The 19,004-nt window shown below is 37.5% G+C and overlaps 1 protein-coding gene across 3 annotated transcripts in view; it reads left to right on the top strand.

The window, feature by feature from the left end:
- LRP12 (LDL receptor related protein 12) overlaps positions 1–19,004 on the top strand; it is an 84,170-nt gene that overhangs the window by 52,403 nt on the left and 12,763 nt on the right. For 2 of the 3 annotated variants that reach the window (XM_033411236.2, XM_004282928.3), the window contains one exon: positions 12,286–12,421. In XM_033411236.2, coding sequence (XP_033267127.1) covers positions 12,286–12,421 — 136 coding nt within the window. Of the gene's footprint in view, positions 1–5,165; positions 5,274–12,285; positions 12,422–19,004 lie in introns of all 3 variants that reach the window. The other variant, XM_033411237.2, reaches the window with a different exon arrangement.

The raw sequence follows: 19,004 nt of genomic DNA, 5'->3' as shown, positions 1-19,004 counted from the left end.
ATGGAATATCTTTTTCCATCCCCTCACTTTCAGTCCATATGTGTCCCTAGGTCTGAAGTGGGTCTCTTGTAGACAGCATACGTACAGGTCTTGTTTTTATATCCATTCAGCCAGTCTGTGTCTTTTGGTGGGAGCATTTAGTCCATTTACATTAAAGGTAGTTATCGATATGTATGTACCTATTACCATTTTCTTAATTGTTCTGGGTTTGTTATTGTAAGTCTTTTCCTTCTCTAGTGTTTCCTGCCTTGAGAAGTTCCTTTAGCATTTGTTGTAGAGCTGGTTTGGTGGTGCTGAATTATCTTGGCTTTTGCATATCTGTAAAGGTTTTAATTTCTCCATCAAATCTGAATGAGATCCTTGCTGGGTAGAATAATCTTGGTTGTAGGTTTTTCCCTTTCATCACTTTAAAATATGTCCTGCCACTCCCTTCTGGTTTGTAGAGTTTCTACTGAAAGATCAGCTGTTAACCTTATCTGGATTCACTTGTATGTTAATTGTTGCTTTCCCTTGCTGCTTTTAATATTTTTTCTGTGTATTTAATTTTTGACAGTTTGATTAATATGTGTCTTGGCGTTTCTCCTTGGATTTATCCTGTATGGGACTCTCTGTGCTTCCTGGAGTTGATTATTTCCTTTCCCATATTAGGGAAGTTTTCAACTATAATCTCTTCAAATATTTTCTCAGTCCCTTTTTTTTTCTCTTCTTCTGGGACCCCTATAATTCGAATGTTGGTGTGTTTAATGTTGTCCCAGAGGTCTCTGAGATTGTCCTCAATTCTTTTCATTCTTTTTTCTTTATTCTGCTCTGTGGTAGTTATTTCCACTATTTTATCTTCCAGGTCACTTATCTGTTCTTCTGTCTCATTTTTTCTGCTATTGATTCCTTCTAGAGAATTTTAAATTTCATTTATTGTGTTGTTCATCATTGTTTGTTTGCTCTTTAGTTCTTCTAGGTCCTTGTGAAACGTTTCTTGTATTTTCTCCATTCTATTTCAAAGATTTTGGATCATCTTTACTATCATTACTCTGAATTCTTTTTCAGGTAGACTGCCTGTTTCATCTTCATTTGTTAGGTCTGGTTGGTTTTTACCTTGCTCCTTCATCTGCCGCGTATTTCTCTGTCTTCTCATTTTGCTTAACTTACTGTGTTTGGGGTTTCCTTTTTGCAGGCTGCAGGTTCGTAGTTCCCCTTGTTTTTGGTGTCTGCCCCCAGTGGGTAAGGTTGGTTCAGTGGGTTGTGTAGGCTTCTTGGTGGAGGGGACTGATGCCTGTGTTCTGGTGGATGAGGCTGGATCTTGTCTTTCTGGTGGGCAGGTCCACGTCTGGTGGTGTGTTTTCGGGTGTCTGTGACCTTATTATGATTTTAGGCAGCCTCTCTGCTAAGGGTGGGGTTGTATTCCTGTCTTGCTAGTTGTTTGGCATAGGGTGTCCAGCACTGTAGCTTGCTGGTCGTTGAGTGGAGCTGGGTCTTAGCGTTGAGATGCAGATCTCTGGGAGAGCTTTTGCCATTTGGTGTGGAGCCGGGAGGTCTCTGGTGGACCAATGTCCAACACTCGGCTCTCCCACCTCAGAGGCTCAGGCCTGACACCCGGTCAGAGCATCAAGACCCTGTCAGCCACACAGCTCAGAAGAAAAGGGAGAAAAAGAAAGAAAGAAAGAATAAAATACAGTTATTAAAATAGAAAAAAATTAGTAAAAAGAAGAAAGTAATTAAAAAAAGAGAAGGAAGAGAGCAGCCAAACCAAAAAGCAGATCCACCAATGATAACAAATGCTAAAAACTATACTAAAAAAAAACCAAAACGGACAGTCAGTACCCTAGGACAAATGGCAAAAGCATAGCTGTACAGACAAAATCACACAAAGACGTATACACATACACACTCACAAAAAGAGAAAAAGGAAGAAAAAAAATATAAATATAAAATTAAAAGAAGAGAGCAACCAAATCAATAAACAAATCTACCAATACTAATAAGCTCTAAATACTAAACTAAGATAGACATAAAACCAGAAACAAATTAGATACAGAAAGCAAACCCCAAGTCTACAGTTGCTCCCAAAGTCCACTGCCTCAATTTTGGGATGATTCGTTGTCTATTCAGGTATTCCACAGATGCAGGGTACATCAAGTTGATTGTGGAGATTTAATCTGCTGCTCCTGAGGCTGCTGGGTGAGATTTCCCTTTCTCTTCTTTGCTCGCACAGCTCCTGGGGTTCAGCTTTGGATTTGGACCCGCCTCTGTGTGTAGGTCGCCTGAGGGCATCTGTTCCCGCCCAGACAGGACGGGGTTACAGGAGCAGCTTATTAGGGGGCTCTGGCTCACTCAGGCCACGGGGGAGGAAGGGGTATGGAATGCAGGGCAGAGGCCGGTGTGACGTTGCAACAGCCTGAGTGCGGTCAGTTCTCCCAGGGAAGTTGTCCCTGGATCATGGGACCCTGGCAGTGGCGGGCTGCACAGGCTCCCGGGAGGGGAGGTGTGGATAGTGACCTGTGCTCGCACACAGGCTTCTTGGTGGCTGCAGCAGCAGCCTTAGCGTCTCATGCCTGTCTCTGGGGTCCACGCTGATAGCTGTGGCTTGCACCCATCTCTGGAGCTCGTTTAGGAGGTGCTCTGAATCCCCTCTCCTCGAGCACCCCAAAACAATGGTCTCTTGCCTCTTAGGCTGGTCCAGACTTTTTCCTGGACTCCCTCCTGGCTAGCCGTGGCGCAGTAACCCCCTTCAGGCAGTGTTCACGCCACCAGCCCCAGTCCTCTCCCTGGGATCCAACCGAAGCCCGAGCCTCAGCTCCCAGCCCCCGCCCGCCCCGGTGGGTGAGCAGCCAAGCCTCTCGGGCTGGGGAGTGCCGGTCGGCACCGATCCTCTGTGCGGGAATCTCCCTGCTTTGCCCTCCGCACCCCTGTTGCTGTGCTCTCCTCCATGGCTCCAAAGTTTACGCCCCCCCGCCACCCCCCGTCTCTGCCCATGAAGGGGCTTCCTAGTGTGTGGAAACTTTTCCTCCTTCACAGCTCCCTCTCAGAGGTGCAGGTCCCATCCCTGTTCTTTTGTCTCTCTTTTTCCTTTTCCCTTTTGCCCTACCCAGGTACGTGGGGAGTTTCTTGCCTTTTGGGAGGTCTGAGGTCTTCTGTCAGTGTTCAGTAGGTTTCAGTAGGAGTTGTTCCACATGTAGGTGTAGTTTTGATGTGTTTGTGGGGAGGAAGGTGATCTCCACGTCTTACTCCTCCGCCATCTTGAAGGTGCCCCCTGATTCTTACCTTTTAAATGATAATTAAAAGCTTTCTCATCTTAGACTAGTAAATATTGCTGTTAGAGTGCTACTACTTATTTCCCTAAAAAGTTCAGTTTGCTGACTTCTTGAAAAAATTAGAATGAAATTTGGAGTAATTCTCAGGGATAGTATCACGTCCAACCTCTCTCTCCTTCCGGCTCAGTCCATCCTTAGTGTGTTGACTGTTCTGACATTTCCATTACAGCTCAGCTATTAAAGGAGTCAAAGAAATCAAGATGCTAAGTACGAGCCACAAACCCAGTCAAGGGCTTCCCTGGTGGTGCAGTGGTTGAGAGTCCGCCTGCCGATGCAGGGGACGCGGGTTCGTGCCTGGGTCCGGGAAGATCCCACATGCCGCAGAGCGGCTGGGCCCATGAGCCATGGCCGCTGAGCCTGCGCGTCCGGAGCCTGTGCTCCGCAACGGAGAGGCCACAACAGTGAGAGACCCGCATACCGCCAAAAAAAAAAACAAAAAAACCCAGTCAAGTTGCAAGAAGGGGATTTTCAAACTGAAGAAGTTTCTTCCTGGCCAGGACTTCTTTGGTTCCCTGTTGAGTTGAGGGCTGAGCTGTGTCATACGGGGCACAGCCTGCCAAAGGACCACTCTTGTACTTCCATGTCATTCATCTTGCAGATTCTGATACTCACTTGGTACTTGCCCTGTGTTGTCAGTGACCCACGGCCTTCATACTAAGTATGCTTGCTTTGTAAACTCTGACCAATCTGTCCAGTATTAAGTATCTTTAAGAACACAACCACTTTTCATTAATCACCCAGCCTTCTCTACTTTCCACTTCTCTGTTTCGCTTTCCTTTGAAATAGCTCCCTCAGCATTCACTGCATACCCTTATTGCTTCTATTCTGCCCCATTCCCTAATCAGCTAACCTATAGTTAATGTATATATGTACGTTTTATTATTAAAAAGTTCTAGAATCCTGTTTACAGAGTCATTTTTTTAATTCCAAAGAGACTAAGAAGCAGTTTCCTCCTGCCTGCAGTCCCCATATAGATTTGTAGCAAATAGGAATCAGTCTTTAGAAGCTTTAAATCTAAGTATACCCTCTTTCTCTGTGTTATCATAGATCCTATACCTTTTCTCTCCACATTAATATAGGACCAAGACATTTTTTACCAAAACAGACCATTTTTATCTTTGTTGAAATTCTGTGGAGGCAGCTTTCCGCCCACCCCCTGATAATTATTCCAGGTGTCATAGGGAGCTCCCTAGTGGGCAGTAGTGTGTCTTAGTGGTTAAGAGTGCAGCTCTGAAGCCTACTGCCTGGGTTCCAATCCCAGCTGTGACACTTTTCTGACCTTAGAAACATAACTTCTCTGTGCCTCCATTTTTTCCTCCTTGGTTAAATAGGACTAATAATAGTAAGAATTAAATGCGAAAAGACACAAGAAAAGGAAGTACCTGATAGGCAATAACATTATCATCAGCCATGGGACCCACAGACCTGACCACACACACCTCACTTGGAGTATACTCATGGGCCTTGAACTTGTGAACCATAAGCTTCTGACTTGCAACAAAAATCTCATCTTCAGCACTGTGCACCATACTTAGCCGTAAGTTTTCAAACTGGTGCCCTTCTCCTAAATTGGTGTCTGCTTTCCATACTAATCATCTAACTATACATTTTAATTTTCCCACGTCTCGGTGCCTTTTATTGCTTACATAGGCACAGCATTTTCCATTTATTGCTCGATTCACTTATTACCCTCAGACTCATTCGTACTCTCATCCCACATGGCTGTCCAACAGTCACCATTTGCTCACTAATTTATTATTTTGAAGATGGTATTTTATTAATTTCATTTATTTCCATTGGAATCAAACCCTTCTTATTCGTATTTTCAGCATGTGGAATTGCTTTTGTATTTAACAGCCAAAATGGAGTTAGTATTTATAAAACACTCTATACTCTGAAAAACGAGATGGCCAAATGATAGTGACCACTGTTGACTATAAATGCTGTCCTTCGCTTGTGAACAGGGTGAGCGTGCTTTTGTTTCATACTGAAACTTTCATAAAGTAAAATTTTACAAGTAGTGGAGCTTCTGTATTTGCTTCTTAGCTGATCTCTTTGCCTCACCAGTTTCCCTTCCCACAGGTTACAGTACAGCAAAGTAATCTTCACAGAATATTTGTATCATATCACTTCTTTTAGCAGTAGCCTATCTTGCCTTAACTGGTATCTATAGAATTGAGTCATTAAATTCTTCTAATTTGGAATGTGCTCTTTTTACTTCTTTTCAATGAAGGAAATACTATGTTAATAGTCGAGTAAACTTGACTTACATAATGCAGGCCCAAATGTAGGACTTATTTTTTCTGTTTAATAATACCCCATGCCCTATGATGCATTGCTTTAAATTACTTTATGCATTATATCATTTAGGATCATATTGTCTTGTATGTTCTCATACCTGTTTATATGTTTCTTGGATTCAGTTAGTAAGCATAAATCATTTTTATGAAACTTCAATGTCCATGAGAGCATTAATTTTCTTCATTCTCTTCTTTTGTGCCTTTTTTTTTTTTTTTTTTTTTTTTTTTGCGATACGCAGGCCTCTCACTGCTATGGCCTCTCCCGTTGCGGAGCACAGGCTCCGGACACGCAGGCTCAGCGGCCATGGTTCACGGGCCCAGCCGCTCCGCGGCATGTGGGATCTTCCTGGACCGGGGCACAAACCCGTGTCCCCTGCATCGGCAGGCAGATTCTCAACCACTGCGCCACCAGGGAAGCCCCTCTTAGCCCCTCTTGTGCTTTTCGTATTGTATCTTATGTACTTAAGGTGGTCAGTAAACATAGCTGATTTTTACTTACATTTCAGTTTTGTGGTTTGTTAAAACCAAAGGCACAAAGATTTCAGGTCCCTTTTAGTCATAAAGTGCCAACAACCCTTGTCGGTTTTGAAAAGAAACCCAATTCTTCATGTGTGGAACAGGAAATTGTACTTTTTCTTTTAAAAGTAGCTCATTTCTAACCATAAATTTCCTTGCGTGCCTCTTTTTTTCAAGCTTTAAAAACCATGAAATCTCAAATTGAAGGGCAGTTTATTCGACGTTACTTTGAAGTTACCCTCTTCTCTCCCATGTAGCCTCTAAAGTAGAGGTTGTTGGACCAGTTTATATTTTTTAAATGGTTGCTTTAAAGATAATAGGTATGATGTACTAATCTAGTTTTAAAACCATAGTTATTTGCTTTTCTGTGGGACTATTGAACAAGTATCAGAATAAACATGAAGAAGTCTTGAGTGTTTCTCAATCAGTTTTATCCTATTTTCTAAACTATACAGTGGGATCTTTGTGTTTTAAACCCGGAAATTATCAAAATCTTATTAAGAACTCCATCAGAGAATCTCTACCTATTTATTCTTCAGTTAATTCTCCTTTCCTTCATTGAGAACATACATGGTAAATTTAAAACTGTATATATTTAGTTTAGCTTTTTAGTGCATTTTAACCAGTAGCATTGTAATAATGCCATTTTCTTTTATTTTTCATTCCAAATGTCCTGTACACTAGATTCACTACAAATGAAATAGCCTTTTGGGGACTAATCAGATAACCTAATCACTGCATTCTCCTGTGAAGAAGTCTCTATCCAAGTTGAAAGTTGCTACGGTTTTTGAATGAATGTTTAGAACTCTTTTAATTTGGGAGCTTCCGTTTCTGGAGTTATGGGAAATTTATCAAAAGTAGAGTTACATATCATCATCATCATCCAAAATACATGAGCATTTGTTTGTATCGAAAGATACTGACTAAAGTAAATTAAATAGATTTTTTCTTGGTAGATATTTGTGTTCTGAGAACAAAAAGTTGATACCGGTTATTAAGAGATATATTAAGGAAGCAAAATGAACAAAGACTAAAATACAGTCATTCCTGCCATAATGCCACGTGTGTGTTCCTGGAAAATCTCACATTCTGCAAAATTGAACACTAAACTAACAGGGCTTATGAGAAAGGTAGTGTTTGTACAGATTGCTTCCAGCTGTATAACTTTTTAAGTATAGCCCTACCAAGTAAAATATCGATCCAGATGGCAGCACAGATATCTTCTGACGTTTACACCTAGACCCAGTCCATACTTTGCAGCCAGGTACTCTGGAGTTCATACTTCCTCCTTGAAGATATTTGCTTCTAGTGGAGACCAGTTTAATCAAAACTAAAAACATAATTCGGAGATACCCTTCATCAATTAAGGTGTTTTATTTTATTTTGATAGTGGGGAAAGGTGTTCACATCTCCGTCTATACTTGCAGCCTCCCAAGATAGCTTAATATAAAGGAAAGTCAAGTAATTCTTTAAACCAGTAAAAGTAACCACTTCTTGCAGTAAAGGAAGGTGCTTCTGTAGGGGTTTTCTCCTGCCCCTGGTTACTTCAAATCATTAATATGCTGGGAATAAGATCTTTCACAACTTTGCATTATACTGACAAGATTCCTCTATTTGCCAATTACATATAAACTAACTCTATTGAAGAAATAACCAGATAGTAGATATTGGTAAAATAACTATGTGTAAACAATAGAGAAGATACGGCTAGAATAAATGGAGGTAAGAGAGGTCAGGTTTGGTACATCCTAAATTGGAGTATAGTCAAAATCTAGAAAGATGAGGTTCAAACTAGCAGAACCAAATAAAAATTTTCTTTAGAGCAAAAAGAAATTCATTCCATAAAGCAATGTTTTGTGAGTATGTATCCCAACCCATGTCAGATAACCAGTTAATTGTGGCATAATTTCCCATTCTTGCAAGAGTGTAATGGTGCCCAGCACATATTAAATGAACAATCACTGCCCTCTTTCCCATTTAGCCTGAACACTGCCTTAGCAATCATCTCAGTACCTCATTCCAGGCATTACTGCCAACCAATCTGATTTGGCATATCTTGTGACGTTATTTATTAACAACTTGCTGTAATCCAAGCAGTGTGCTAATTCCTTTACCAAAATAATTGTATTTAATTCTTGCAGCACTCTATGTGGTAGGCAGTTTTTTGAGGAAGTGGATGCTTAAGTATTATCAAACTGATTGCGGGGCTTCCCTGGTGGCGCAGTGGTTGAGAGTCCCCCTGCTGATGCAGGGGACACGGGTTCGTGCCCCGGTCCAGGAAGATCCCACATGCCGCGGAGCAGCTAGGCCCGTGAGCTGTGGCCGCTGAGCCTGCGCGTCCGGAGCCTGTGCTCTGCAGCGGGAGAGGCCACAACAGTGAGAGACCCATGTACCACAAAAAAACAAAAAAAACTGATTGCAATAATAAGTCACCTCAAATCCTTTATGGAAAAGGGTATAATATGAAATGAATAATAGTATAAATATAACAAAATAAGAAAACAGTGAAATTACAGTTGATGGTAGATACTTAAGCTGAAGTGTTATTATAAGTTGGGAATGGGAAATCATTATGAGATACTGAAATAATGGAAGAGTAGAGGACTCAGAAAGCCAGTTGGAAGATTGGGGCAGATGTATAGGAGAAAAAGCAAGCCTTGATTTAAGAGGTGGTGAAGGCAGCCTCAGGTTCTGACTTTGAGATTTCTAGTTTTAGCTGCTGTGAGCTTTATTTCCTGTGCTTAAAAAATCCTTGAGATTGCTTGTGGTATTCTTAAAGTAAGTTTCCTTTTTACTTGAATTAGGTGAAATGACTATTCCTTTTGCCAAATATGATGGCTAAGATAATAACGGTTCAGAATATAGAATAAAGAGAAGGATTTGAGAAACACACAGTTCTGATCATGTTGAATTTGAGGTTGGAATGTCCAGTGGGCCCTTGATTATGCAAAATCTCTGGGTTAAAGATTTTTCAACTCATGAACTATAGATCATAGTGGAAATGTAGGAGTGAATGAGATCTTCCATAGAGAGTGAGAAGAGTAGAAGGCTTGGGCATGAACCATGTACACCAGTACATCAGGAGCTCTCTGAAGAAGAAGGATCTAGTGCTAGAGAACTAACACTGAGTAGTCTGAGTTAGAAGAACCAGAAGAGTGATGTCAGCAAAGTCAAGGTAGTACAGTATCAAGAGGAAAAAATTCACTGCCAGGTGCTCTGGAGAGATCAGGTACCATTGGGAGTGAGGGTACATTTGATTTGGTGGTGAGCTCAGTGATGGCCTTTGCTTGCTAACACAGTTCTTAAGGGGTAAAGGTAAGAATTGGAAGTGTGATCTCAGTGGGTCAAAGAGAAAATGCAAAGTGATGAAATGCGAAAAAAATGTATCAGTGCTTCCTGATAAGTATCAGAAATCTAGTGGAAATATATTATGATGATGAGGGGGGCCATAATTTAGGGCTGAAATAGACCTTAGAGATATCCAAACAGCAACTCCTTATTTTAACACATGAGGAAACCAAGTCTTAAAAAGGTTTAGTCGTTTATTCTGTGGCAAAGCTAATAGTGGCAGATAGAACAGATGGCATCTAGGTCTCCTGATTCCAAATCTACCAGTATATGTAGGCAAACTCTAAGCTCAAAAGAGAGGGAAATTTTTTTATGATTTTTAATGTTGATCACACTGAGCATTTGGATTTATTCTTTCTCATATATAAAAGGGAATAAGTTATGGTTCTGCTAGAGTATCTTAATCTACATGCCCAATGTATTAATATTGTACGTATAAAAATGTTGATAAAAAGCCACTGGCTGGATCTAAAACAAAATGCCAAACTCAGTCATGTTGCAAAATTTAAGCAGAATATGTATTCATAACCCATTAAGAGAAAATAATTTTGTTTTTGATTGGTGAGAATCATTAATATTTTTAAATAATGTTATAAAAGTACTAAGTGAATTAGAAATGTAAAATACTGAATCTTAAAATAACCACTCTTTTTTACGAGTGGTATGTCTTATCCTTTGGCAATTGTGTGAAAATATTCACAACAGTATTTGTGAGCATCCAAACCAGATCATAATTTCTTTAGTCTTTGGTATAAGAGCACCACCTATGGGTTTCTCAGATGTTTGGGGAAAAAAAATTTAAGCAAAGCATAATAAAATTATTTCTAGTTTTTCCCTATAATTAGTCTCTCCATCTCCATTTATTTAAAGGTTAAGAGTTGTTTGCTTTGTCATAGATTATTCCCACCCAGTTTTTGGATGTGTCTCACTGCTGTTAGATCAGCTAATAAGTATTTCAGTACTTATATGCCATTTACAGTGTTATACTTGTAAGTTAAACAGTTTAACTCAAAATTGTATTATTCTCTTTAATGTAAATGAATCTTTTAATGAAAATGAACAGTGTTTTACATCCTGGGGGAGAGACGATAATAGTTTTTGCCAGTTTATTTGTATGTTTGTATCTTCATGAACTTAAGAATTTGTTCAGTATGCTGCTACAAAATGCTTTGGCAAGAGGAGGTAAAGGAAGAAAAAAGGTCTTATAAATGATTTAGGCATCTTTTCATTAATTATTGTGATAATAACTCATTAGAACAAGGTTGGAAGCAAAATTCTGGCACTTCAGTGTTAATAAGCCCAAAATAGAATCACATTTGGATAAATTTAGTCTTTTTCTAAAGTATCAAATTACACTTTTTTGTAAGGGAAATTTTACTCTTAATGAAATTTAACAAAAAAAAATTGGAAGCTTTGTGTGTGGGCAATAAGATGTATGCCAGGCTCTTGATATATTATATCCTTGTGTTTTATGCCATGAATCTCTGTGTTTGAAAAGTGATTAAAATCAAGATCCCTTTGGCGGTATACCCTGATTCCAGACTAGACACATTTTAGGCATGAGCCTGCGGAGGTTTAAAACCTCGATTGCATGTGTTTTTCAGGGAGTGGGTTATTCTATAGAAATAAGTGTTGACTCTTTGAGCAATATAGCTTGCTTTTATTTTGATCATTACGGATACAAACTTTGTAAAATTACTTCCTAGCATAATTACCCTAAGTTGAGCAGACTGTAACCTCTATTACACACACGCACACACACACGCGCACACACACGCGCACACACACACACACACACACACACACACACACACAGAGTGGTCGTTTAGGCAGCTGCTCTCCCCACTTCTAATTTGCTCCTTCTAATCTGCTCTTACTTTAAAAATAAGCTAATCCAGTTTGTCAAAAATGTATCAGATAAGAGGTTCCAAGATTTTACATTTTCCTGAAGGTTTAAACATTCATTGCATTTTCCTGTAACCAGTGACTCTTTTACAAATTAAGGGAGAATAAATTGTCAGATTATCAGCTGAATTCTGGATTGGTAAAATGTGAACTGTGAGAGTTCAAGATAATGAAAGGAGAATAATACAGGGAAAGTGTTGGTAGTAGTTTAAATTTATTCTCTCTTCTAGGATATTTAGGTATCTAACCACATCATGCTACTTTAATCACTGACTATTTCAAGCCTTTATTTTTAAAATAATTTAGGAATCATTTATGACCCTGTAATAAAGTTTTGAAGTATTCATGGAATGAATTAAAGAACTGCTTTGAAGTAATTTTGAAGTAATGTTTTGCTGCCTTTATCCAATCATCCACTAACTTCTTAACAACCCAGCATCTTACTGTTATGTTTATATGTGCTTTCCTTTAATTATTTTGTTCAGAATACTATTTATCTGATTTTTTAAAATTTAAAGTGTCCAAAAGGTAGTTCAGTAAAGTTGAACTTTAGCTGGTTTATAATAAAATAAATTTAAAAGTGAATTTTGAAAAAAGATAGATGGATCAACTGATCTCCATGGCTAACGCTAGCAACTTAACAATTTTAATGTTATTCAGAGATCCAATTTGAAAACTTCCACACCTCCCTAAAACGTTGTATTTAATTAGAATAAGATACTTTGACTAAAAGGGAAGAAAATAAAATAATTTCATTAGAATAATAAAAGCTTTTTAAGGTCGGCAATACTATATTTTATTGTATATGATTTGATGTCTGAAGTTTTCTTTTTAAATAAATACTGATTTACTTAATGCTTTGTTTTAAAGTATAATAATTAACTAAGATTGCTTTGACTATTTTCCAGCTTGTGGAGAAACTCCAGAGCAAATACAAGTACCAAGTGGTATAATCACGAGCCCAGGCTGGCCTTCTGAATATCCTGCCAAAATCAACTGTAGCTGGTTCATAAGGGCAAACCCAGGGGAAATTATTACTATAAGGTAATTCAGATACCTTTCTGTATTATTGTATGATATTTTATTACAAAGTATAAATTCAGTTTCCAAGTATCATTGCTCAACATGCAGTAATATAAAAAGATGATTTTTCAGAAAATATAGTATATTATATTTATCAGTACCATCTTGAGGGTAGGAATAGCAACCCGTTCTTCCTCTTTTATTAGGGCATGTGTTTTGAATATTTTCTAATGGCGGTAATGAATTTCCACTGAGCCATCCGTATTCTTCTAGGCAATTTTTTAACAAAAGGTACACATTTGCAAAACAGCTTATTAGGATCAACAGTGTAATCTTTGGCCATGAGACAAATAAACAGGACTCAGTAATCCACTTGGAGATCTAACCCATAATCTTGGTCTTGTTAGTAGAGTCCTCTACCGTAAGGAGTTAAAACATGATTGTAGGCTACATCTGTGTATAAAACTTGAAATAAGCTGATGATGGATAAATACTGTGTCTAGAAAAATCTCTTTCTTTCATAGCACTGAGACAATAGAACATTTGTTAAGAATACAAAATGAAAGATACTCCTAGGGGAAATAACCATAAGTTTAAGATCCTAAGAATAAGTATGATATAAATCAGGAAAATTAAGATTATTTTATAGACATTTAAAATTGCAGAGAAAAACTGTGGGAGTAAGATGTTAAGGAGGAAACATTCAGTGGAACTAGATATTGCTTGCTTAAGGAAATTATATCAAAGCTATTAGGAAAAAAAAAAAATTTGCCTGAAGGGGAGAAAAAAAAATGGTGTACCTAAACAAAGAACCATGACACAGTTAAGAATGCCATTCCTGTCACAGACAGTGCAAAGGCATCTTTGACATTCTTTCATTAATTACATTTTTATAGGTAAAGATCATGGAATTTTAGATTTGGAAGAGACCTTGCAGATCATAGACATATCCCTTAGTTTCACAATTTTTTACAAATGAGATTGTAAATTTAGCCTATTTTTGAATCTTTCCATGCTCCTTTTTTATATTCATTAACTAATGAGAAAACCAGTCTCTTGAGGAACACAACTGTAGTCTATCCCCTTTTTTCTGTGGCAGCCGTAAAACAGGGACATATGGTATGTTTTTCTTTGGTTCCTCTCTGCCCCAGGCCACATCTTTTGGAACACTGGAGCTGAGCTTCTGTGGAAGCTGTAACACTTCTCTGTGAGAAGTATGATCCCTTGCTTGATGGATGGGTAGGATGTACCATTAAGGTTATCCTTCTGCAGCAGTACCAGTGTTGGAATCTGAACAATATTCCTATTTTCTGTTACTTATAACATGACTAAGCACAAATGTGTTTACAAAGTAATATTTTACCATAGGGATTCCAAATATTTTTTAAACATAAAACTAGACTTTTTGGAGATTTTTTTTCTTTTAACCTAAAAATCCAACCCCAAATTAAATTTGCAGCCTACCAGCTCAGTTATGTAAAACTTGGAAATTCTTGCCAGCACAAAGGAGGTGACATGGAATCCTGCCATCTGGTTCTGATCATGTGTTGGATCCTTGAGATTTCACAAAGCTACGCTAAAAACCAAGCAAAATAGTGAAATGCAGAACAATATTGGAGGTGAGCTCCACATCTAAGGGAAGAGTTCCTAAATTCTGGATGGAGTTAACAAATTTGGATTTACACAGCTAGCCTCATAAAATCAGAAAGTAATTTTAGTAATCGTCCTAGTTCTTATTGAAACCATTAACATGGTAATACCAAATTTTAAAAAGATGACACACCCACATAATACACAAAGAAAGTCAGGTTTCACTTGTGAACATTGGTGTAATATCTTAAATATATTGTTCAAAAGAAATTTATACCATAATCAAATTCAGCTCATTTAGACACACAATTGAGTCAATATTAGGAAATATTAATTTACCATATTAACAAGTCACAGAAAAGGTATATGATTACCTAGACTAGACAGATGTTTTAAAACTTTTTGGTAAAAACAAAATCAAGATTCATTCCTGAGTTTAAAATAATGAAAATCTAGATAAAAGAGAGAAACTAAAATTACCGACTATGAACAAACAATATTTAGACCTCTCCGTATAAAACTGGTTAAAGATGGTGATATATAAACATTTTTATCCCTTCCCTTTAAATCTTCCCAAATCCACAAAGGCCACCTTATCCACAGGAGGTAGAGGATTGGATTCTGGTTCCCTGCTTGAAGCCAAGGAGTAGGGTCAGGATATTTTGCTCAAGAAAGGAGGCTGAAAAAAACTTCTACTAACCACTGCTTGAACTTTCATGGGGCTGAGAGCTTAGAAAGGTAGGAGACATACCATAATAAGTAGGAATTTAACTAAGTCCCCACTGACTCTGTAACCGGGTCTACACTACTACTCTGAACCACCATCTTAGGACTGGTTTTGGGATGGAGACCTAAGTGGAGGTAGCTACAAAACATGCCGTGGGGGAACGTAGGAGAAGATAAAATTTTAAAAACAAAACAAAAACAGCACCAAAAATCTTTCACAAAAGTGTGCAACCCAAATTTCTAGAATGTTTGAAAAACTTTAATACTAACCAAAACAGCCAACAAAATCAAGTTGGAACAGATTTACTACAGGTGTTGTACAGTTTAATATATTGGGGTTTTTTTCTTAACCTTTTTTATGCCATGAACACTTTGGTAGTTTGGTGAAACCTATAGATCCTTTCTCAGAATGTTTTCAAATTTATAAAACAAAACACATAGCATTACAAAGGGAACCAATTATTCCTGAAGTATAGCTATCAGGTATTTTTACAAATTTATAATATGATAGTACATATATGCTTATTTATTAACGTATTAGTGAGCAAGCCATGCTTTTAACAATTATAATTTCAAAGTGGTTTTGAGTGTAAATAGTTATTCTAGATCTCTATTAAAACTGAAATATAAGATGAAATTATCTGTGATTTCTATTGGTGACAGTGTGAGAGGTACTATAAAAACTATTCATGGGACTTCCCTGGTGGTGCAGTGGTAAGAACCCACCTGCCAATGCAGGGGACACGGGTTCGATCCCTGGTCCAGGAAGATCCCACATGCTGCGGAGCAACTAAGCCCGTGCGCCACAACTACTGAGCCTGCGCTCTAGAGCCTGAGAGCCACAACTGCTGAGCCCATGTGCCACAACTACTGAAGCCCGCATGCCTAGAGCCCATTTTCTGCAACAAGAAGCCACTGCAATAAGAAGCCCGCGCACCACAATGAAGGGTAGCCCCCCCTCACCGCAAGTAGAGAAAGCCCACATGCAGCAACAAAGACCCAACGCAGCCAAAAATAAATAAATAAATTTATTTAAAAAAAAAAAAACTATTCATGGTTTGTTGTTCATATTCATAAGTGAAGGAAATGTTAAATTTCAGTTACAGATGGGTGAAAATAAAGTTGTAAATTTTTCTACTGAATTTGAGAATTTGAGAGAATAGAAACACTGAATACTCTTACTTGGGCTTTATTAAACCAAAGCAGAGGGAAAGAAACTTTTTTAAAAAACCTTCAAAAACCTATTAATACAGAAGAATACAGGAAAGGAGGAAAATGAGAACCCCACTCCCCACCCCAAAGAGAAAAGCTATTCAATCAAAAAAACTCACTTAACCTTTAAAAGATAGACTATCCAATCAGGTTTATTGGTTGGTTGATTGATATGATTCCTCTCCGATGGGCTTAATAAGAACATACCTAAAACAGCACCAACAGAAAGTCTAAAACATGAAGATAGGAGGGCTTCCCTGGCGGCACAGTGGTTGAGAGTCCGCCTGCCGATGCAGGGGACGCGGGTTCGTGCCCCGGTCCGGGAAGATCCCACATGCCGCGGAGCCTGCGCTTCCAGAGCCTGTGCTCTGCAACGGGAGAGGCCACAACAGTGAGAGGCCCGCATACCGCAAAAAAAAAAAAAAAATGAGGATAGGAAAAGATAAGCTATGGAAGTACATATCAGGAGAGAGCTAGTGCAGGAAGGTTAACATCAGTCGTAATTAACCTTAAGACACAAAGTATTAGTAACAAATGGAATAATCCACTAGGAAGATAAAATCCTGGTTCAACATTGTGTACCTAATAACACAGCATAAAACATAAGCAAAGCAGACTGTGGGGGGAGTTACCAAGTTTGACCAGGTTTGACTAGTGCACAATTCAGTGGAAGTTTCTAAACATATGTTTTAATCTGAAGTTAATACATTAAACAGGAAAACAGTAAAAATGGAGAAGATTTGATAAAACTAACAAACTTGATTCAGTAACGCATGTATTACATAGGTGTGTAATGTTTATACCTATTTCAGTGAATAGAGAATGCACATTCCTTTCAAAGACATATGTGACGTTTATTTAAAAATTGATTATGTATTAAATAAAGGAATTCTGAATGTATTTCCAGACTTATACATCATTCAGATTTCCTCTGATCATAATGCAGTTAAATTAGAAACCAACAATTTAAAAAACCCCATATGTTCAGAAACGTATTCCTAAATAACTTCTGCATTAAAGATGGAAATCACAATGAAACTCAAAATATTTTTAAGTAGCCATAATGAAAGTATTAGATATTAAAACTGTTGGAATACATTGAAAGAGTACTTAGAAAATTTTACAGCTTTAATGCATTGATTTAAAAATTAGTAAGATGGAAAATAAATAAGCTCAGCATTTTCTCAAGAGTTTAGAAGAAAAACTACAGGGTAAATCTTTAGTAGAAAAAATAAAGTTAAGATCAGAAAATAATTAAATAGAAAAAATAACCAAAAACTGGTTTTCTGAAAGAGTGAGGAAAATAGACAAAGACAGATCTCAAGGCAAGAGTGAAGAAAAAAGAGGAAAGGTACAAATAAAAATTTTTTTAAAAAGTGTCTATAGTTATAAATACAATAATAGAGACTTTAGAAGTTGTAAAGGAATATCATGAATGGTTTATACTGATACTTTTATACAATTAGAAGAAATGAATCATTTTCTACGTGTGTTACCAAAATTGATTCAAGAAGAATTAGAAAACTAATGAATGCAATAGCTATTAAAGAAATTAAATCAACACTCAAAATAAGATTCTACACCCAGATAGTTTTACAGGCAAGTTCTGCCAAATGAATAGAGAAGCAATTTCCTTAACCTGATAAGTTATCTGTTTAAAAAATTTAAAAATCAAACTTAATATTGAAGTTAATTTTAGCACTAAGGACCAAGACAAGGATACATGCTTTCACTGCTTGTACTTGAACCTCAGTCAATACAACGTTCCAACAAATAGAGGTTAGTGGTATAAAAAAATGAAAAGGAAGAGGTGAAACTTTCCTTATTTGCCAATACTACACTTACCTACATAGAAAATCCAAACAAATTTAAAGACCACAGATATGAAAATTTAACCAGTTGTATGAAAGTACTATGTAAAGCTTTGCAATGATAAATTTTACTTTCAAGATAAAATGATAATTTCTAAGAAAACTTAAATTATCAAAACTGACTTAATGAGTTTAGGAAAGCTGATTAAACCAAAAAGCATGAAGAAATTGAAAATCTCTACCCTAAATCATCTGTACTCTGAAGAGGCACAAGGGCACAGGTTTGTAAACAGTGTCTTTGTTACATAAACTATTCTGAAGCACAAAAAAAGAAAAACTGAAAACTACTTTCACTTGTATTTTAATGTATTTTTATGTATTTTATGTATTTTAATGTATTTTATGTATTTAATGTATTTAATGTATTTTAAACATCCTAAATGAATATTAGCAAACCAAACCCCTAGTAGTGTATATGTGAAGAGGTATTTATTGATTATTTCTTTTGTTCTGGATCAGGTCCCTGATTTCATGAATCTTCGTTGATTAAAATTTGGGAGTTCCCTGGTGGCCTAGTGGTTAGGATTCTGGGCTTTCACTGGCATGGCCCTGTTTCAGTCCCTGGTCAGGGAACTGTGATCCCACAAAGGCAAAAGGTGCAGCGAAAAAAAAAAAAAAGTATATTAAAGGACACTTTGATTACTTCCATATTTTGGCTATTGTAAATAATGCTGCAGTGAAATTTGGGGTGCATGTATCTTTTCTAATTAGTGTTTTTTTCTTCCAGTAAATAGCTAGGAGTGGAATTGCTGGATCATATGGTAGTCCTATTTTTAATTTTTTGAGGAATCTCCATACTGTTTTCCATAGTGGCTACACCGGTTTACGTCTCCACCAACAGTGCACAAAGGTTCCCTTTTCTCCACATCCTTGCCAACATGGCTTTGACAATAACCATTCTGACAGATGTAAGGTGATGTCTCATTGTGGTTTTGAGTTGTATTTCCCTGATGATTAGCAATGCTGAGCATCTTTTCATGTGCCTTTTGGCATCTGTGTGTCTTCTTTGGAAGAATGTTAGATCCTCTGTGCATGTTTTAATTGGGATGTTTGTTTTTTTGATATTGAATTGTATGAGTTCTTTATATATTTTGGATTATTAACCCCTTATTGGACCTATCATTTGCAAATGTATTCTCCCGTTCAGCACAGCCACTATGGAAAACAGTATGCAAGTTCCTCAAAAAATTAAAAATAGAATTACC

Source organism: Orcinus orca, chromosome 17 (assembly GCF_937001465.1).
Source record: "Orcinus orca chromosome 17, mOrcOrc1.1, whole genome shotgun sequence".
Lineage (NCBI taxonomy): Eukaryota > Metazoa > Chordata > Mammalia > Artiodactyla > Delphinidae > Orcinus > Orcinus orca.
Note: the sequence above shows the minus strand (reverse complement) of the source record. Positions and strands in the feature narration are given on the sequence as shown.